Source organism: Harpia harpyja, chromosome Z, assembly GCF_026419915.1.
Source record: "Harpia harpyja isolate bHarHar1 chromosome Z, bHarHar1 primary haplotype, whole genome shotgun sequence".
Lineage (NCBI taxonomy): Eukaryota > Metazoa > Chordata > Aves > Accipitriformes > Accipitridae > Harpia > Harpia harpyja.
This window is the reverse complement of record NC_068969.1, coordinates 50620101-50642340: the sequence shown is the minus strand read 5'-3', so window position 1 is coordinate 50642340 and position 22240 is coordinate 50620101. Positions and strand designations below refer to the sequence as shown.

The following is a 22240-nucleotide window of genomic DNA, read 5'->3' as shown; positions in this document are numbered from 1 at the left end:
GGGCAGGTTTCGTTACTCAGCTTTCACGTTCACGCAAGCAACGGCGCTGGCAGCTGCCGGCAACGCGTCACGCCGCCCGCACCATTTACTTGCGCTAACCGCCCCAAAGGAGTGCGTGACTGAAAACAACCCCACAGCTCCCTGGGCCCTGCGCCTCCCACGCCCGAGGAAGAGCCGCCCCGCAGCCACTCGTGGGCCTCCACCACGCCGCTGCCGCACCCGGCGCTGAGGAGAGGCGCCCAACGGCCGCCGCGGGGCGGGGCGGGGCGCGTGGCGCGCGGCGCCCTGCTGCCCCCGAGCGGGGGAAGGCGGTGCGAGCTCGCGCCCTCTCCGCCGCCATGGGGGCAGAGCCTCCGCCGGGCGGGCGCCGAGGAGGGGGCGGGGCAGCTCCTCCCACCCCCGCCTCACCTCGCCTCGCCCCGCCCCGCGCAGTGACGTCGCGGCGCTGCGGCGGCACGCTACCCGCTCCTCCGCCGGCGAGACGTGAGCCGCAGCGCGCGACCGCCGCCGCGCTCCCCGCGCCACCGGCACTCGCTGCCGCGCCATGTCGCGGCCCAGTAGCGTCTCGTCGCGGCAGCCTGGCGAGGGTTCGGCCGCGGCCTCCTCAGCCGCGGCCGCCTCCTCCGCCGCGGCCGCCGCCGCCGGCCCCGCGGCGGGCCGCGGCAAGAGGCTGAAGGATATCCGCGTCGACGAGGAGGTGGAGATCGCGGTGAACCTCGCCCTGGAGCGGTTCCGCTACGGAGAGGAGAAAGGTGTGTAGCGGCAGCCCGGCCGCGGTGGAGAAGGGCGCGGGGGGCGCCCCGCCTGGCAGGTGCGCCCGGGCGGGCCCGTCGCGGCGGGCCGGCAGCGAGGAGCCGGGGCGGCGGCTGTGGGCACCTGGCCTGGGCCGGCGGGGGGAGGCGAGGCCCGGCGTGGGGGGTGACGGACATCGAGGCGCGGAGGCTCTCCACCGGTTCACCGGCAGAAGCCTCCCCTCGGCTCCTCTCTGCCCGAATGAGGTGGCTTGCTTGCGAGCCCTGCCTCGCTTACCGCTGTGAAGGTACGGCCGTGCCGTAATATGTCAAGAATACTGCGTCTTTAGTTGCTATGTTTGCTTTTTTTATTGTTTTTCCAGAAATGGAGTTTCCTTCCTCTTTCAGTAGCACCGAAAGAGCATTCGTTCACCGGCTCTGTCAGTCTCTCGGACTGATATCTAAAAGTAAAGGGTAAGTCGGAGTCTGATTTTTATTTATTATTGCCTTTTTTGGCTGCCAGTGTACGGGGTTTCATGACTAGCGTTAAAGTGATCTGTGTTTCTAGCGTGCCCTGCACTGTTGCAGGGAACAGTACTAGAGAAAAAAAGTTTAAAAAGTAAGGTAAAAATGAGTATCTTTGCGCTTTGCTTTAGGTGTACTTAAACTTGTGACGTGCTTAGTTTGAGATAGCTTGCCCTCATACTGTTTTGTGGGTTTCATGGCTCCATAAAAAAGACTTCTCACCCAGATCTGTTCTGTTTTTCATGTACTATTGTGTGCCCAAGGGCTTTTGAATAGAATCTCATACCTTGACAGGTAAAATGTAACCTAGAGTAGCATGTCCGAGAGAGTGCTTTTGTTGAGAAGTGCAGAAGAGGGTTCATATGCAGGTATGGTGACGTTTCTTTCTCTTACACTGCTCTGATGTTCTGAAGAGAAAACCCATGTTCATTGATGTGATGAGCTTGCATGAAAGCTGAGAATCCGGCTCCCCTGGGAGTTCAGGTGGCAAATCAACAGGAAAGGGAAAGATACAGGAAAAATGCAGATACATGGAGTAACATGTATAACGTGTGTGCGTGTGTGGACTGTTGTAAAACCGTAGCAGCATTTGCTATTCCTCATTTTTGGTGATACTTCACGATTCTTGCAAAAATATTGTAAAATGCTAGTTCTCTGATCTATACTTAATTAGGGAGTAAGTGCTATTCAGCACTGATTGTGTTGAATGTGTAGCTTGGTTTCAGAAGATCTTACTCAAGTATAGTGCTGTTCAAGTGAAGTTATTCTTCCAATGTTGTTCCAGTCTCGGGAGTTGTGTAGCTCATTTTTGCTACATTTATTTGCCTGAGACAATAAATTTGTTTGAGCTTGCGGACCTTTGCATCATATTTTGTGAACATGGAGTGTTAGAAAGCCTTGTCAGATGTGTGCAAGTGGTTAGCAGGAACATGCTTGTGTTGTACGGTGCCTGCTCTAAACTGTAACTGGTATGCCTGCTTGAATCCTTGTTGATTCTTTGTAGAGCTTTGCAAGTCTCTCTGAGTGGCTCCCCAGTAGATTCTGTGGTGGTTTTGGTCGTTGTTTTCATAGAACCATGGAATATGTCAAGTTGGAAGAGACCCATAAGGATCATTGAGTCCAACTCCCTGCTCCTCGCAGAGACTACCTAAAACTAAACCATATGACTAAGAGCATCATCCAGACGCTCCTTGCACTCGGACAGGCTTGGTGCAGTGACCGCTTCCCTGGGCAGCCTGTTCCAGTGACACACCACCCTCTCAGTGAAGAACCTTTTCCTAATGACCAATCGGAATTCCCCTGATGCAGCTTCATTCCATCTCCTCGCGTCCTATTGCTGGTCACCACAGAGGGGAGATCAGCACCTGCCCTCCGCTGCCCCCCTTGAGGACGTTGTAGACTGCGAGGAGGTCACCCCTCAGCCTTCTCTTCTCCAGGCTGAACAAGCCAGGTGACCTCAGCCGCTCCTCCTGTCTTGCCCTCGAGGCCTTTCTCCATCTTGGTCTCCCTCCTCTGGACACTGATATCTTAATGTCCTTCTGATATTGCAGTGCCCCAAACTGCACACAGTACTTTAGGTGGGGCCGTCCCAGTGCAGTGTAGAGTGGGACAATCACCCCCTGTTTTTGTTTTGTGTTGGTTTTTTTTTTTTAAATGTGGAGTGTTCAGGGTGACATGAAGCTTGGAGAATAGTTGAACTGAAATTTAAATAGCTGAGAAAAAGGAAATATTGAGCTGGGAAGACCTAAACTGTATCTTTTTTTTTTTTTTTTTTCACTATGATAATGCATTGCACATTTCAGAAACATAAATTTCCTTTTAAAATAAATGCAAATGTTCTACTCATGTTTAGTCTCCCCAGATTTCCTCAGTATTTATGCTTGCAATAACTTTTGAAATGATTAGTCTTTAAAAGTGTCGTGTTTTAACCCCAGCCAGCAATTAAGCACCACGCAGCCACTCACATCTCCCCCCACCCAGTGGAATGGGGGAGAGAATTGGGAGAAGAAGTATAACTCATGGGTTGAGATAAGAACGGTTTAATAGAACACAAAAGAAGCAGCTAATAGTGATAATGATAACACTAATAAAATGACAATAGTAGTAATAAAAGGATTGGAATAAACAAGTGATGCACAGTGCAATTGCTCAGCACCTGCTGACCGATGCCCAGTCAGTTCCTGAGCAGCGATCCCCCCCAGGCCAACTCCCCCCCTTTTATATACTGGGCATGACATCACATGGTATGGAATACCCCTTTGGCCAGTTTGGGTCAGCTGCCCTGGCTGTGTGCCCTCTCAACTTCTTGTGCCCCTCCAGCCTTCTTGCTGGCTGGGCGTCAGAAGCTGAAAAATCCTCGACTTCAGACTAAACATTATTTAGCAACAACTGAAAGCATCAGTGTGTTATCAACATTCTTCTCATATTTGACTCAAAAACATAGCACTGTACCAGCTACTAGGAAGACAATTAACTCTATCCCAGCTGAAACCAGGACAAAAAGCTTGATCATGATTGGCTTTCATAACTGATTTTTTTAGCTAGGGTATAATTTTGATGTTAATATTCATTACTGTATCTGCACTTGTTGCACAGAGTGGAAAAATAAGGGAAGCTATTGCTTGGGCACCGTAGGACGATATTTTGTGTCTTTAGTTTTTTCCTTTGAGTTAAGCTAGCATATGTTGAATGCTTACAGAAAACTTACTATAGACTCTTCATAGCTATTACGTTTTCCTCTAGACATTATGAGTGTACTGTGTCGGGTCTGGCTGGGGTTGAGTTGCTGTGCTCTGTACTTGTAGCTGATAACACTTGCATCTGATAACACACCAGCATTTGGGCTTCTGCTGAGCACTGCTCGTACAACATCAGGGTTGTCTTTCCAGCTCCCCCCTACCCCCCCAGTTAGGAGTGTTGCCAGCAGGTTGAGGGAGGTGATCCTTCCCCTTTACTCAGCACTGGTGAGGGTACACCTGGAGTGCTGTGTCCAGTGCTGGGATCACCAGTAGGAGAGAGGCGTGGATGTACTGGAGAGAGTTCAGTGAAGGACCAGCGAGGTGATGAAGGAACTGAAGCATCTCTCCTGTGAGGACAGGCTGAGAGAACTGGGACTGTTCAGCCTGGAGAAGACAAGGATCGGGATGGATCTTATCAATGTATATAAACACCTGCAGGGAGGGTGCTAAGAGGACGGAGCCAGGCTCTTGTCAGTAGTGCCCAGTGACAGGACCAGAGGCAATGGGCACAGACTGAAACACAGGAGGTTCCCTCTGAACATCAGGAAACACTTTTTCACTGTCAGGGCGACCGAGTTCTGGCACAGGTTGCCCAGGGAGGTGGTGGAGTCTCCTTCCTTCGAGATATTCAGAAGCTGTCTGGACGTGGTCCTGGGCAACCAGCTCAAGGTGCCCCTGCTTGCATAGGGGTTTGGACTAGATGACCTCCAGAGGTCCCTTCCAATCCCAATGGTTCTGTGATTTTGTGGTTCTAAGTTGCTCAGGTACAAACTAGTGAAGACTGGGAGCATAGTCATGGAAAGCATTGCAGTTTGTTTTTCCAATTCTGCTAACCTTTCCCTTTCCCTGGACGTGCACATTCAAGTACTGTTCCAGCTTTAGTATTTTTGCTGTTCTGAAATGTTGCGTTGCATTGACCAAGAGCTGAACCCAAGCCAACAACTTAGAAAGCAGCCATGTTGTGGTGGGTTGACCTTGGCCAACTGCCAGGTGCCCAGCCAGCTTGGTCTGTCACTCCCCCTCCTCAACAGGATGTGGGGAGAAAATAGCATGGGGTCTCTCTCTCACAGGCTGAAGTTCCTTCAGGATAAATGTGCTCCACTGAGGTCTCTTCTGTGGGTTTCGGGGTAATCTCTCCTCCAGCACTTGGAGCACCTCCTCCCCCCTCCTGCTTCACTGACGTTGGTATCTGCAGGGCTGTTTCTCAGATTTTTCTCAGTCCTCCCTCGCAGCTGCTGTGCAGCGTTTTTTCCTTTTCTTAAATACATTATTACAGAGTCACTACCATCATGACTGAGGGGCTCAGCTGTGCCTTGTGGTGGGTCTGTTGGAGCGAGCTGTGTCCCATACAGGGCAGCCCGGGCCTCTCCTCACAGAGGCTGCCCTGCCAGCACCTGGGTACCTGCACCCCGTTCATACACGCCACGATACCACCCCTGCCAGGGACAGGGTGCTGGGCTTGTAGGGTGACCTTCCGTTCTTATCCTGAGAAGTAATTTTCAAAGTGTTGATATGTCATTGTAGCCCAGGCACAAGATAGTTCAGTTTCAAACCTATATACAACAGCTCTTTGCATTTCAGTATCAGACTTCAGTCTGAGAACAAATGCGGCGTTATGATTAAGTGTTTTGGCTCTAATTCTGCATTGTAAATCTTTGAAAATGAACATCCTGGGAATCTTAATTTGTTTTAAAGGATTTTATTAAGGCTTGGAATATCACTAGAAGGCTACTTGTTTGTCTGTTGTGTCTATTTGTTGATTTTTAACCTCTAACTCCCTTAAATTACTCTAGAAATCAGGTTTGTGTCATACCTCTCAGTACTGATTGATAGAGTGATTGATGGAGCTGGCTGCCTTTTGGGAAGCAAATGCAGTGATAGACCTTCAAGAGAAAGGTAGCATAACAGTGTTACATTATGGAGGCCTAATTGTAAAGTTGTGCTCAGTGTACTCATCCAAAGTCTGCAGTGCTGCACTACAGTGTGTGAATGCGGTGGTTTGATGATGGATGTTGTGGATGCTTCTGTTATTTTGGTGTGTGTTATGCTACATAGGACATTATTTGCAATTTTCTAGTTTTGACATTATATTTGAAAGTAATCTGATGGCCATCTTGAAAAAATTATGGTCAAAGTTGATTACGTAGAGGTAAATAAGTTACTTGTTCCTAAAATACATTTTTCTTTTTTCCTCCAGGAAAGGAGCAAATCGATACCTGACTGTAAGGAAGAAGGATGGATCAGAACTAACACAGGCAGTAATGACTTGCGGCTTGGCTCCCAGTACGAAACATACTGTTCGGAGTTTAATTCAGAGATTTCCTGTCACAAATAAAGAACGAACAGAACTTCTGCCAAAGACAGAGCGAGGAAATGCATGTGCTGTTGAATCTGGTATGTTCAGTGTGTCTTCTGATATGGACTTGTCAATCAACACTGCTTAAAAAACCCAAACAATCCAACCACAAAACAAAAACCTTTCTTTTCTGCCTCCTCTCCTGTCCCAGCTGACACCCTCCCCCCAAAACAAACCCATTAATTTTCTTGACTTTTAATTGTTAATATAGGGGGGTTTATAACTAGTGTCATAAGAAACTTAGGCAGTCATGTCACCCACATTCCAATGCCTGCCTTGCACCAAGTTACTTTTGAATCTTCAAGCTAGTTCCAGCCAAATTTATTTGGAAGCACTTTTCTGAAATGTGAGCTCCTACAAGTTCCATGAGGTGAGATTGAAAAGAGAAGTGTTACCATGACTGCTGTATGAGAACACCCTTATGAGAAAATGAGGCTGGCTGTTCTGCTTATAGAAATTCACGTTCTTGATAAAATAAGTTTATTTTTTGTTTCGTTGTCTTCTAAAATAGATCTGGTCCCTAAGACTACTTTCTGGACTTCTTGATTTCTAGAATATGAAAGAGTTCACTGGAATACAAACTTCTGATATATTGTGGGTTTTTTTTTAAACAGTGCTGTCAACAAGATTATTGCTTTAACAGTTATGAGTGTAAGAGTTACGTTGTGTTTCTGTGCACAAAGCTGGGTGTAGCGCACAGAAAACACTTGTACCAGTATGCCTTGTTTCATTGGATATTTCTGATTTATGATAGTTCATGCTTTAAGTGCTTCCTTTGCTAGTTTTCTTTTTCAGTTGTTTCAGTTGTTTAATAGGATTGTTCAATGAACAGAGGGCAACTGTAATAAAAGTACTGAAAAGCAATTCCTTAGGGATGTAAGACATATAAACTAATGAATAGTGTAAAATTTATCTTTCTTCACTTCTCCAGAATGGTTTTTGGCTCTTTTAATTTGTGTCTGTCTTGGTAAGATGGTGCTTGTAATTTAATATATTAATCTGATTATCACCTTAAATACATATAATTGAATTTACAGCAAGTTTTTCATTGTTCTGGAAAATAATTATTGAGGAATTCTGGAATAGCATTTACAATACTGAATCTGAAGTAGTCTCCTCTGAAGATGTGCAGGTTCTTTGGCTACTTATGCGTTGCTTTCTAATACATCACACTGCACTGTGCTGTATGGGTCCAGGGGTCTAGGTACAGCACGGTTCAGTTTGTATGATTTAAGACAAATCTTACAGACTAGAGCATTAGGTTATGTAAGACTGTCTGAAAGGAGGTCATAAAAGATCAGAGAGGATGAGAAAGAAGGCAGATGAATCACAGTAAAGGTACCTTTTTCTCAGAAGTCCTGCTTGTCAGTTTGGAATAACTTAAAGGTTTAACTGTACAGTGAATATTTCTAGACAAACTGTGGAGGTGTGAATGTGTGGACATGATACAAAGGCCAAGCAAATACGCCAGGCTGCTTTTCTGGGCTTTAGTTTCTGTTCTATTTTTGCTCTTCGTGACCTTCACTATGAATATGGCTTTTAAATGTGTGATGGGTTTGTCACTTTATCTATAGGGATGCATATAAAGTTAGGAATGTTCGTTTTTATGTACGATTTTAAAGAAATTTTTTAGTATTTATTTTTCTTTTGTATCTGTCTAAGTAAATTGTTAACTTCACAGAAAACAGAGACGTGAACAAGACAAGTGGACGGCTTAACAATGGTATCCCCCAGGTTCCAGTGAAAAGAGGGGAATCGGAGTTTGATTCCGTCAGGCAATCCCTACCAGTTTTTGAGAAACAGGAAGAAATTGTCAAAATAATAAAGGACAATAAAGTTGTTTTGGTTGTAGGAGAGACTGGATCAGGAAAAACTACTCAAGTAAGTTTATTTAACGAAATAAAAAAGATAACAGTATTTATACAAAACACGCCAACTTTGTAATACTTATGTCGTAAGGGATTTCTTTATGCTAGTTTTAAGGCTTCTGTTTTCCTATATAGTCAAAAGTCTTGTGTTCTAATTCACTTTCTTGCTTTTGAAATACTAAGCCAGCAGATACTTACTAAAAGCACGAATGGTTCTGCACAATTTTCTGATAGATACTAGTTTTTCGTTAAAATGATATAAAATATTGCAGGGAGAGTAGCTATGATTTTGTATAGCCCTTTTCCTTCTAAAGCTAGCTCTCTTCTTAGTTTCTAGAGTAGAATATTATTGTGTTGTAAACGAAATATTACCTACAGGTATTTTTTTATAGATTTCTCTGAAGTAAGAGAAGCTTCAACTTTTTTTTTCTGAAACAGATTAAATTTGAAATCAGAAATTTCTTTTTTCTGCCTTCCTGCCCCTTCAAGTACGTTTGCAATGCTAATCCCATTGTGAATCCTTTCACAACCTATGTAATATTGAGACGCAGTTAAATTGTTTCACCGTGGTAAAAGAGAGATGACTTTATCAAACTAAAAAGTAAATTTAAACCACTTCTTTACAGATCCCTCAGTTCCTTCTTGACGAATGTTACAAAAACGGAACTCCGTGTCGTATATTTTGCACTCAGCCAAGACGTTTGGCAGCTATTGGTGTGGCTGAAAGAGTGGCAGCAGAAAGAAGAGAAAAGGTTGGCCAGACAGTTGGTTATCAGATCCGATTAGAAAGCAGGTACTAATGATATTTCTTAAAGTCAATTGATCTTGTTTTGGTACTTTAGTCTTGTGTACATTTAAACTGCAGTATACTTGGGATACAGCCTAGGAAAAGCTCAGTATGTCAAGTATAGATAGGATATGTTATTTCAAGTAATGGAATATTGAAGAGTGAAAAGGACGGTGTTCATCCTGCATTTGGCAGTTTCATGTAGTAAGTTGTCTTATACAAGTGAATTGCAGGTACTTTCTCGTGATTTCTTTTTGTGTGTGTGTGGCATTTCTTGTCTTACTTTCAGATCAAGTCTATGCTTTCTTCTCTTTTTTTTCTCCCTACTTTTAACATGTATAGATCCAAAAGTTCTGCAAGCTTTGAAGATAAGTAGGAAGACCAGCATGCTGTGAGAAATGCTATATAGTGAGAGTTGGTAGGGGACATAAAAGGAAAAAAAAGCAAAATTTGAAAGTGAATGATGAAGTTGAGCATTATTTACCAATCTAGTTTGGGTTAAATTTATTCTGTTTCAGCTTTTACGTTTAAAGCATGAACTGATACAAAAGTAGAGATTTCTAGGTCACCTGGGAAATTTGTCCCTAAAGCAGAGCAGGAATGGATGAAAGTCTGAAGATTTGTGCGTGGTTTCTAGATTCTTTGAACTGTGTAGATAGTGGGATTTCCAGGAGCAGGCAGCACTTGGGATATGGGTGAGAAGAAGACAGTGAAAGGTATAGCTGGTTACGTTGCTTGTGTGGATGAAGATATCATATAGCTAATGAAAATGAATGCACTTGAACAACAAAGCCAAGTTAAAGAAGAATTTGAATATGTGTACAAAAGCTCCTAAGGCTGTTAAGGGATTAAAAGAGCTAGTAAAGATGAATTGCAAATAAGGTGGATGATTAATGTGTGGAAGTATTATGCTGTCTGAAGAAGAACGAAGTATAGGTCAGATCAAAATGGAAGAATTCCTGGAAGCAGTGCAAAAAATCCTGCTTAAGAAGAATCAATAGATTCATTCAAGAGAAAGAGCGAAAGGGAGACATGACAGTATTTCCAACTCTGGGCAGAAAAGATGTGGAGTGGAGGGGTTTAGGCAGGAGGAATAACACAGGAGTCTAATTTTTGAAGTTTTATTAACTATTGGACAGCAATGATGATTTCTAGAAGGCTGCTGGAGAGAAGAGTAAAGATGAGTAAAGTAAAGCATTTCCATCTTGGATATGTTCCTTGAATTGAATATGTAGGAGGAGTTTTGAAAGGAGTGATGAATTCCAAACTTGGAAAGAAATACGCATATGATAACTAGGGAGCTCATGTCTTCCAGAAAAGAACCGTAGAGTATGATACAAAGGAACTTTTCAGTACTGCGGGTGGCAGTGCTGGAGAAAGTAGTGGCAATTGCTCTTTTTACTTGCACAGCTAACTCTGCCACAGGTACTAGAATAGTAACTTCCAGAGATTTTGAAATTCTTGAAGAGAAAAATTAAAGCATTTGAAAAGGATCAGCTGATTTCTTTGTGATTCAGTCAAGTATAGTGTATTGGGTCTGCGTGGCAAGGTTTTGGTAGCAGGGGGGCTACAGGGGTGGCTTCTGTGAGAAGATGCCAGAAGCTTCCCCCATGTCCGACAGAGCCAATGCCAGCTGGCTCCAAGACGGACCTGCCGCTGGCCAAGGCTGAGCCCATCAGTGGCAGTGGTGGTAACGCCTCTGGGATAAGATATTTAAGAAGGGGAAGAAAACCTGTGCAAGAGAAACTGTAGCTGAAGAGAGGAGTGAGCATACGTGAGCAAAACAACCCTGCAGACACCAAGGTCAGTGAAGAAGGAGCAGGAGGAGGTGCTCCAGGCACCGGAGCAGAGATTCCCCTGCAGCCCGTGGGGAAGAGCATGGTGAGGCAGGCTGTCCCCCTGCAGCCCAGGGAGGTCCATGGTGGAGCAGATATCCACCTGCAGCCCGGGGAGGACCTCACGCCGGAGCAGGTGGATGCCTGAAGGAGGCTGTGACCCTGTGGGAAGCCTGCGCTGGAGCAGGCTCCTGGCAGGACCCATGGAGAGAGGAGCCCACGCTGGAGCAGGTTTTCTGGCAGGACTTGTGACCCCGTGGGTGGCCCACGCTGGAGCAGTCTGTGCCTGAAGGACTGCAGCCCATGGGAGGGACCCATGCTGGAGCAGTCCGTGAAGAACTGCAGCCTGTGGGAAGGACCCACACTGGAGAAGTTCATGGAGGACTGTCTCCCGTGGAAGGGACCCCACGGTGGAGCAGGGGAAGAGTGTGAGGAGTCCTGCCCCTGAGGAGGAAAGAGCGGCAGAGACAACATGTGATGATCTGACCCCAACCCCCCATTCCCGTCCCCCTGTGCTGCTGGGGAGAGGAGGGAGAGAATTGGGGAGTAAAGTTAAGCCTGGGGAGAAAGGGGAGGGGTGCAGGGAAGGTGTTTTTAAGATTTGGTTTTATTTCTCATTATCCTACTCTGATTTGATTGGTAACAAATTAAATTAATTTCCCCAAGTTGAGTCTGTTTTGCTTCTGATGGTAATGGGTGAGTGATCTTTCCCTGTCCTTATCTCTACCCATGAGCCTTTCATTATATTTTCTCTCCCCTGTCCAGCTGAGGACAGGAGTGATAGAGGGGCTTTGGTGGGCACCTGGTGTCCAGCCAGGGTCAATCCACCACATATAGGCACATACAAAGACTATATCCAAGCATATGCTGAAGAATTGGAACCTGTTTTTCCAAAGCAGTCCACACTGAATTTTCCAGTAAATTAAACAATGTGGAGAGGTTCTCGAGGTTCTGTTTCACTTGCTTTGTTATTTATATAAATTTTGAATCTCACTTTGTTAATTGATTCATTGTCTGAAGTTTTGAAGTGTAAGCATTAAGATTCCGTAGGAACTCCCTGGGAATAGGCTTAGTTTAAAAACAAATAGTATGCATGAATTCTTTGGTGAGAGAGCTATAATCTCATTCCACTTCTGGTGAGCAGCTGTTCAATCCTTTAATTTTCAGTAAGTAGCGGAAAGGTAGCAGCATTTAAATGGTGCAAAATACTGAAGTATCTTTATGAACTGTTCAACAGGGTTTCTCCAAAGACACTGTTAACGTTTTGCACTAATGGCATACTGCTTCGCACGCTAATGGCAGGAGACAGCACTCTATCAACTGTGACGCATATTATTGTGGTAAGAATCCTTGTATTTCATGTGACGTGGAGCAGTGTGTATTGTTAACTGGAAGATGAGATCCTAGTTTTCTTTATTAGTTTGCTGAGCATTTAAGGTGTTTTGTTTGGTTAGAATCTGAATTAACATTAAAGACTTACCGAGTCTTCATTGTAGCATATACATTTTGGGGTTTTTTTTTTTTTTGTAGAAGTATCTTATTTTAGGTTCATGCTAATAATTTTGGAATCATGGTGCAGTTGTGGAGTACAGAGCTCTAAATTTTTCTGAACTTTCTCTGTCAGAAAGCAGAAGAGCCTTAGGGAGGCTTATGTAGATATGATTCAATGTGAGTGTCAGAATTTCTTGTATCGTGTACTTGTTTTAGCAGTACCAGGTTTGCAGTTTGCCCAAATGTTTTCAAGGTAATGAGTAGTCTAATTTTCAGCAAATTATTTAAGTGTGTTTGTATGTGATTATGTGAATATTGCTACTGTGGAGTTTGATAAGGCAGCAGAACCAGAATGTTAACTGCAAGATTAAGTTCTCCACTGCTGAAGACGGAAAAATTCATGATAACTTTAGGTGCCTGCATTTATCAAAATGGAAAAAAGTGTGAGAATGATTTATACATTCTTGACTTCAGCCTAAAAATGTTGTATTTGGGTCCCTGCTTCATAAGTTCATAATATAAAACAAAACAGAACACACCAATGAAGATGTTTAATCAGTCATGTGCCTTAATTGATGATAAGCTTTGTGCATGACTTAATGGATGTAAGCAATCTAATTTTTTTCTAATTATGTGGTATCATACATTTCTTTAAATGTTCATCAATTGTGAAGTGTGAATTTATTAAAGTAAGATTTGTAGGATTTGCAGTTTCTGTCATTATCTTGAAAATGAGATTAAAATATGAGAATTAGAAAAGTTTCAGAAGTTCACTTTAACCTCCGAAATGAAGGTATATGTGGCTTGTGCATTACCAGTGCAGTCTGCTCTGATATCTTTATAAAACTTTTTGAAATATTTTTTGACTTTTGGATGGTTTTTAAAAAAATTCTTTCTTAAACTAGACTTACACTTTTTAATGCATCTGTAATATACCCACAAATTATGTATTTTAGTCTTTAGAGAAGTTCATGTTTGTGAAAAGTTAGGATCTTGGATCTGTGATGTTTATCTGTTGGTTTTTGTGGTTTTTTTTTTTCCTTTTGTTATAGGATGAAGTACATGAGAGGGATAGGTTCAGTGACTTCTTGTTAATAAAACTCAGAGATGTGTTGCAAAACCAGACTAATCTAAAACTAATTATTTCTAGTGCTGCCCTAGATGCAAATCTCTTTATTAGGTATTTTGGAAGTTGCCCAGTAATACACAGTAAGTATTTACGTAAACTCTTAAATCTGAGTATACCTGCCCTAGGACTTAAAGATCTTACTAAACTGTAGCAAACGATTCTGAGTAAGGGAATATGATAAATACACTGAGAGTTATAGCAGTGCTTGTTCTTTGTTCATTTTTGTTGTTTCTTAACTCCCTGCAGCTACTTCAGAGTGAAGTGTTTTTATCACAGGGAGTTGCCTAAGTGCAGGGATGTCCTGGCCCCCACCATGTTCAATTCAAGAAGCAGGAAAAAAGTTCTTAAAGTGCTGATGTCCATGGTGATAATAGACCCTAGGATCTACAAGAGTGTGATATGTATTAATTCATTCCAGTAGATTCTAGTTCTTCAGGCTCACAGAGATTGCTACTCATTACTGGATAAAATACAGATGACCGCACCTCGTCACTTTAGAAATACAGTCCTAGGCAAATTGGGTTTTCATGTTTTAATCGCATGATTCTTTATTTTAAAGGAAATTATTAGCTGTTAATCTAGGTAAACAATGAGAAAAGACATGGCAATTTATGTTAATTTACACTCAGACTCAGTAATCTGCAGTTAGTTTACATTCAAATGCAAAGAAAAGTTATCATCATTGCTGTTTTAATTTCATTTGACTGATCTTTAGTAGAGGTAAAACATGGAAGTGTGGGAGATGCTTTTTTTTTCGCCCCCCCTCTTCACCCTCCTGGCTTGTAAATTTTCTGCATGGGTGAGCTCCTCTGGCACCTTGCAGTGCTCTTCCTTCTTCAACAGCGATGTCTAAGTATAACGTGTTTTGAAAAGAAGCTTTTAAGAGAAATGCTTTCTTTTCAAAACAATCAAGTAGACTGTCTGTACATCAGCCTTTTTTTAAGAAGCTCAACAGTCCCAGGACATGGGTAGGGTCCCTTTCTTCAGAATCTTTTCTACAAATCATCAGTTTATTTTAGTGAATGTTCCTGAAAAAGAAATCTCTTTTTCCAGATAGAAGTGTTTATTTCAAGTTCCCAGTTCTGAATTTCTGCCTAGTAAAATAAGGCTTGCAGCTTGTTGGAGGCAGGAATCTGGAAATTACATGATTTCAGTGTTTTCCAAATTGTTTTTGGAGAGGGGAAACCTCAGTTACAATTGTTGTGTGGCTTTCCAGTTTACTCTTCTTGTACCTTTCTGTTCATTTAGATCAGTATGTTTATTCAGGAAATTCTGGTGACAAACTCTTTCTCCAGTTTACCTCAGTGGTTATACTGTTAATCACATACTAGTCTTCACAGGCTAATCACAATTGAAAAGACACTCCTTTTTCAATTTTTGAGAATTTCAGAATTAAAAGAAGAGAGTTTTTAGATACTTCAGCTGTTAATGTAATGAGAAAGATTCGATCCTCCTTCAATAGTACTGCTGACAGAATCCTGACCACAGAAACCAACCTTTTGTAGTTGTGGGTTTCTGTAGTACACAGAGTTTGTGATCAGTGTTGGAAGGCTTCCTCCATGACAGCTTCTAGAAGTATGTGAATTGCAGCTTGTTCTTTCTGAAGAAGAGAAAAGTCGTAGGTGATTTAAACTCAGGTATGGCGAATGTCTGCTAAGGGACCAGAAATTACAATCTAGATATTTTAATTCTTCCTCTGAAAAAGAATCCTTTAATGTCCATAAATAAGGTCTAGAAAACAGTGATATTGAAAAAGAAATCACAGTAAATGATCTCTTTTATCTGGAAGCGTTCAGTAAAGAAAGCCAAATTTGGCTGAAGTGATTGAGGAAATTGAGAGAGGTCCATCTCATCATATACTTCTCGTGAAAAAAAGTAGTTTAATACAAAGGTAGCAGTCTGCTTGTGGGATCTTGCACTAAAGCTGTATTAATTGCTGTTATATTTTGTACTACAGGTGGCAATCTTACACAGTGAATTCTTTTTTGTAACCCTAACCAAAATTGGCTATTTTCTTTTTCTCATTTTGATAAAATTGCAATTAACTGTCAACCTTGCGAGCATCTCTTGCTATAACACTTAATAGAATTGATGAGGTTAATGAGAAACAAGGTACCCAGCTGGCATTTCTGTTTTGAAATGTTTTGTTTTGTGGCCCAGTAATCTTAAGAATACAAACTCCAGTGAGGATGCTCTTAAAAGACTTTTCAAGGAAAGTAATAATTCCTTAAATCAGGCCCTAATAATGCTTAATTCACTTTTTGTGTCTACAAAAATGCTTTTAAAAAACTAAGATTATAAATGAAGCTAGGGAATATCTAATATTTTATGAATTATTTATACTTTCAGTACAAGGAAGACCTTTTGAAGTTAAAGAGATGTTTTTGGAGGACATTTTACGAAGCACTGGGTATACAAACAAAGAGATGATAAAGTACAAAAAAGAGAAGCAGCGAGGTTGGTGGACTTCTTAATTTTTAGGGTTGGCAATGAGTCTCATTGATTGAACAACTAAATAGGATGATTCTCTGTTAAAATTCCAAAGTCATAATATTGAAAGAGACATGACTGGGTGACAGCAAGTATCTTTAAGCTCTCAGTGTTTACATTATTGAAGTAGATTACATAACTTTAAAAAAATATTTTCACTTTCTTTCAGTGATTGCATTCTTTTTTCTTTTAGTTGATAAATGGAATATTTTTCCTAATTATTACGGAGTAGAATTGCATATAACTGGGGGCTTTGCCCACATGAAAACTATAGAAGCAGAAGATACTCTGTGCTGACTTTTGGGTGCAAATTAAAGTGCAGCCATTAAAGAGGGCAGGATTTTGTACATCTTGCACAGAAGTGTTTCCTATTAGTAACATTTTTCACTGCATTCTTCAGACGTGGATGTATTTAACATATATATATATATAGCCCCAAAGCATTAAAACACTTGACCTTAATATAGTTGTTTTTCAATTAATTAAGTAGATATATTATTTGAGAAGTTTTCCTGTCAACTGAAAGTAATGATCCTAGTGTGTATTTAAAAAAAAAAAAAGGGGCGGGGGGGGAGCAAAACCCAAAGCTGTAACATACAATCCTAACTGTACATTTATCATGGTGCTTAGCTCTGATCATTGTGGATAGAAAAGTTCAGTTCAGGCACTGGTGTCTTCTACTGTTTCTGCTACTTGTGTATAAAAATTAGTTGTTACATGCAGCAACTATATCGCTTTGGTATTTCACTTCTGGAGAGAGATCTGGACTGAGAATTTGTGTAGAAAATACTTAGGAAGCTCATTTGAATGCGGTGGGTTGGAATACTGGAGACTTAGGGGATTAAGCACCCAAATGGTATTTTTTACTTTGTTCTTAGAGCAGATGTTTGCAATGGTGCACTTTGGGTGCCCTTAATCATGGAATTTATATTGGACTGGTAACAGCGTTCTAGGTTAAATAAAAGAGATTGAATAGGTGACTTGATATAACTATTTTTTGTAACTGAAAACAATGGATAATTAAGACTACTGTAAAACTTTTTTGGAAATACTTTATGCATTCTAGAAGAGAAACAGCAAAGCACTCTTACTGAGTGGTGTTCTGCTCAAGAAAATAATAGCAAAGTGGAATCTCGGAGACAAAGATCTGTCCCAAGTGCAACTGAAGAGTATAATCTGTTGGATGATAGTGGTGATGCAGTATTTAATCAACTGGTATGTTTTTCCTTTTGTTGGAAGAGATGTTAAAATCTGCATTGAATTATTACTACCCATTTAAAAACTGTTTTCTAAAGATACTAATTCTGTAGAGCTTCTAGAAGGATATTAACATGTTTTAAAACGATTTATTTTTTTATTAGCATGAACTACTCTAGCTAAAGTATGCTTTTCAATTATGATGGTTGTACAAAACTTTTGTTTAGATCAAATGACTAGACTGCCATTGTTTAAAGTACTTGCATATGATAAATGCTTTAACTGATACCTGAATGCTGTATTTCTGGTTGTTGCTTGGAAAACCTAACTGTTCAAATTCTTCATGTCTAATGTATGAGAATAAAGACAACTCTTTAAGAGATTCATCTTTACTGTTTTTTCTCTTCAGACTGAAAAAGATGCGAATTGCCTTGAACCGTGGCTAATAAAAGAGATGGATTCTTGTCTTTCTGACATCTGGTTGCATAAAGACATTGATGCCTTTGCTCAAGTGTTCCATCTCATTTTAACCGAAAATGTCAGTGGTAAGTTTCTCATTGTATTACATATGAAAAAAACAACCACAAAATGACTTGAATTTCTGTGGGTACTTTATCTCCAATTTCAAATGTTGTTACCTTTGAATTCTGATGCCTATTGAAAAAAACGAATAGGGTTAGTAGAATTAATGAGTTTTGTAGTTATTTGTTGTTGTACTTGTTTTGAAGTATTGACAGATGTTTTATTTCTAAAATAGTGTTAAATTCACATGAACTGACTGGTGGGATGAAGTGAGGAAACAAATTCTCTTTGGGCTGGGTTTTGAAAGTCATATTCTTACTACATTTAGGTGAAAAAATAACATGTATTGGTTTTGCTGATTTTTTTTTTTTTTTTTTTTTAACTTCTCAGTTGATTATAGGCACAGTGAAACCAGTGCAGCTGCACTAATGATTGCTTCAGGGAGAGGATTTCTGAGTCAAGTAGAACAACTGATCAGTATGGGAGCAAGTGTCCACTGCAAATCATCCAATGGCTGGTAAAAACAAAACAGATAAACTGAAAGATTTATTTGTCAATATACAAATGAGAAAGAAATTCTAAAACAATATATACAATATACAAATGAGAGAAATTTAGAAATTCTAAACTAATTTGGTAAATTTATGAGACTACTGTAAGCACTAGTAGATTTTGGGAGTCTAAACAGTTTCTAACTGCTGTTTATCACATTGTATTCTGTAAATTCTAAATTAAATTAGAAATTAAACAGTTTCGAATATAAGATATACACTCTTGGTTTCAATGAGTCTGATTTAACACATTGGTTAGAAGAAAAAGTCAGGTCTTTCTCACTGGGTTGACTGAATTAGACCCAAAAAGTTTGGTGATTCTTATTTTAAGAGAGTAACCTATATTGGGTTTAAAAATAGTGTATTACAGGTACAAAGATCTTTGCTGTGTTATATCTGTAAATACACTGTATCATTTTAAAATATTTGTCAATCTGTAAAATCTTAGATTTTTGTGGCCATAAATTGTATCTTCATATAAACAGGGAACTATAGTAAATAATTGTAATATGAGATATTTGGTACTACCACTTGAAAACCTTAGGAAGGAATGCAGTTGAAAAGGAAAACACAGTGAACTGCATTGTGTGGAGGCCAACTTCCCTAAGACATCAAAAAGCCCAATGTTTTCACACATTTTGGAGAAAAATGTCTGGGGCGTGACTTCTCAGGATGATTTGAAGGGGCTAGTAAAGGGTAGTGCAAAAAGGCATGGCTTATCTCTGCATATTGGTGTGTGGTTTTTGAAGGAATGGCACATTCTTCCTCCTGCATGTTTCCATGTACTTCTGTGTAAAACTGGGTCTTGGTAATGAATTGCAGTTATCTAAAAGTCATATAGCTATTACACCTGTGTATGCACTTTAAAATGGAAAGTCGCAGATCCAGCAGTAACAGCACTGATGAAACAATAATGCAGAAATTGATAGAAAAGTGCGGTGTCAGTTGTTGTCTCATGTAATGTGCTATTCGTATGTATCTTTTGAAGTGAGAAATGAATAAAGATTTTTATGCAACTCTTTCAGGATGGCTTTGGACTGGGCTAAGCGCTTTGGACAGACAGAGGTTGTTGACCTGTTGGAGTCCTACAGGTAAGCTATAACTATTTTGCAGAAACAGCTGTATAACATGGTGAAGGGAAGTTGATGTTTTGTCTTATTTTAATCAGAACAGTTTTTACCTTTTTATGCTTTAAAATCTGGCCTATATAGCAACATGTATTTGAGAATAGGAATGTTTTGAAAACAGAGTTATGTAAAAAAAAAAAGTTTGTTTTGTATTCAGTATCATAGTGATTGTGTCTGCAGAACTCCTAGGATATAGTTCTAGTGGTGTAGGACTTCTTTTATGTTATTAGCATTTATCATCTTGATATGGACATTCCTATCATGATTATATATCTAGGCAGGATGTGATTATAGTAGCAAATAAATATGCAGAGGAGATACTGATTCTATACCATGTACCATTTTAATTTCGGGTGCTTATTTTGGAAACAAATCTATTGTGTGTTTTTATCTGTATATTGATACATGATAGCCATATTAAAGAAACTTTATATGAGCAAAATGTACACTAAGCCATTCAAGAATTGTTTTTTTATTAACTTACAGTTATCATAGTTTAGTTACAGTTTTGTAGAGACCTATATTATTATAATTTCTCTTAGTGTAGTTTCTGTTAGCGTAGTACCTGCTTAACTGTTACGGTAGGGAAGTTTTTGGAAGATAGAATTATTTTAAATATTTTTCCTTTAACAGATAAACAAATGGTGTCTTTATACTTTGAGTTCTGTCACACTTGCTTATGGTTGTGTTTCAATGAAGTACAATAAAATTAAAGTTAACGCTAAAAATTGAAGTTGCATGCTTTGCTGGGTTAACACTTAAATCAGTGAACAGTAATAGTATTGTGGAGATGCTGTTCTGCTCAACTTTAAAATTAAAATTCGAGATGAGTAGTCTTGTTGGTCTTGATCTAAATTTGAATCAATTGCTGAGTACAAACCCAAAGCAAACAACCTCAACTCTGGCCTGTGTATTTGTATGTTTCAGCGCTTCAGTGGAATTTGGAAATCTTGACGAAAGTTCCCTCGTCCAAACAAGTGGTAGTGACCTTAGTGCAGAAGACAGAGAACTGTTGAATGCTTATCATCACAGTTTTGATGATGAAAAAGTAGATCTGGACCTGATTATGCACTTACTTTATAACATCTGTCGTAGTTGTGATGCTGGTAGGTATATACACACACTCCCAATAAATTGCGGTGTATTCGGCTTCTGATGAATGGTGCTCTTTTTTCAGTAATAGCAAATAGGTAAAACCTTGCGAGTGCTAGTATATGCAGTACTGACTTACATTTGAAGTGAATTTTCTGTTCAAGTCTGCAAACGAACTTCTTTTTTAGGAGCGATTTTAGTATTTCTTCCTGGATATGATGAGATAGTTAGCCTGAGGGACCGTATTCTTTTTGATGACAAGAGATTTGCTGATAATGCTCACAGGTAAAACCTCTAGTTTCTATGGTCGTCTTGAGTTCTTATTGTTTCTTTTAAAGATCCTTAAAATGTGCTCTTTGTCTTGCATTAGATACCAAGTTTTCATGCTTCATTCAAACATGCAGACTTTGGATCAGAAGAAGGTGCTTAAAAGTCCACCTTCTGGCATCCGCAAAATAGCAAGTATCAGAGGACTTCGTCAGATACTATATTGATCTATTTTGTCTTTGTCTTTACAGTTACTATAGTGGTTTTGTTTTGTTTTGTTTTGTTTTAAATTGCAGATTCTTTCTACTAATATTGCAGAAACCAGCATAACAGTCAATGATGTTGTATTTGTTATTGACTCAGGCAAGATGAAAGAGGTATGACTGGCTTAAACTGTCTTTGGGAAGTAAACTTCCTAGTGTTATTTTAAAATACGTAATATATAAATTTTGGAGAACTTTTTCTTTTTTTATAGCAGGCTGAGAGCTAGTGCATGTCAAGCAACAAAACTTACTGGGATGTTTTGACATCCAGTTGTTTTATGATAAATACTGTAAATAGTTAGCTGTTTAAAAACCCTGTAAAAGCTATTGCAGGTTGATATATTGATATATCTGTCCTTTTTTTTTTTTTTTTTTAAATTTAGTATTTCTGTTTGATTTTTAAAACAAGTCCATCAGTTTAGACTACCATCTTCCTGAGACTTAGAAAACACTGGGAGTTCCCTTTGTCCTTCTATTGTATCTAGCCCAAGTCTAATCCATTAAGTTTTTAAGCATTGTTTTTAATGTATTGAATGCCCATTCCCTAATTACCTGTTCAAGAAAATTGAGATAACATGATGAGGCAGTTTAAGACCTAGTATATGGCTTAGAAAATAAAATTGGATTTCGTAGGAGACAGGCACACCAAATTTCTGAAGTTCTCATGGTAATACAATTTTTTTTTGTAGTTTTGCATCAAATGTAGGAAAATAAAGGTGTAATTTCCAAGTAAGACAGAGAGGAAAACTTTATTCAATGTAACATATTTTTGCTTGGTTTGTGATACCACAAAACACAATCCATGTCTTTTATTGACTTACAATTGCCTATTCACTAGCAAACTTTAATTTAGAAAGCTGTGTAGCACAAAGGTATTGCGAAGGAGGTAGCATAAATTCACTTGAAACTAAGTACTTTCGAACTTACCTTTGCGCCAGAAGCTGCTGGTGCTTTTTTTTTTTTTTTTGCAGAGTTCTGTTGATGATCTAAATCATTAGTAACTTTTATTTCATGTACCATATTCAATCTTGGTTTTATGTTCCTTGCTTTGCTTTTATAGAAGTCTTTTGACGCACTGAGTTGTGTTACAATGCTAAAAATGGTGTGGATTTCAAAAGCCAGTGCTATCCAGAGAAGAGGCAGGTAATAAATGCTTTGTACTGAATTTTACTTTGCAGACAGCCACCATCCTCTATGTTAAGGATAAACTACACACTGTAGTAGCAGCCACACTGCATAATGTTACTAGCCTAGTCCAGTATCGTGTTGGA

The 22240-nt window shown here is 40.1% G+C and overlaps 1 protein-coding gene across 1 annotated transcript in view; it reads left to right on the top strand.

The window, feature by feature from the left end:
• Positions 1-457: 457 nt before the first annotated feature.
• Positions 458-22240, top strand: part of LOC128136410 (3'-5' RNA helicase YTHDC2-like) — a 54479-nt gene continuing 32696 nt past the window's right edge. The window contains 17 exon segments of the mRNA XM_052775916.1: positions 458-752; positions 1115-1205; positions 6192-6388; positions 8032-8231; positions 8845-9011; positions 12078-12180; positions 13384-13540; positions 15810-15917; positions 17017-17165; positions 17557-17692; positions 18060-18186; positions 19246-19311; positions 20275-20453; positions 20628-20724; positions 20810-20897; positions 21003-21083; positions 22030-22112. Coding sequence (XP_052631876.1) covers positions 545-752; positions 1115-1205; positions 6192-6388; positions 8032-8231; positions 8845-9011; positions 12078-12180; positions 13384-13540; positions 15810-15917; positions 17017-17165; positions 17557-17692; positions 18060-18186; positions 19246-19311; positions 20275-20453; positions 20628-20724; positions 20810-20897; positions 21003-21083; positions 22030-22112 — 2237 coding nt within the window. The 5' untranslated portion in view covers positions 458-544.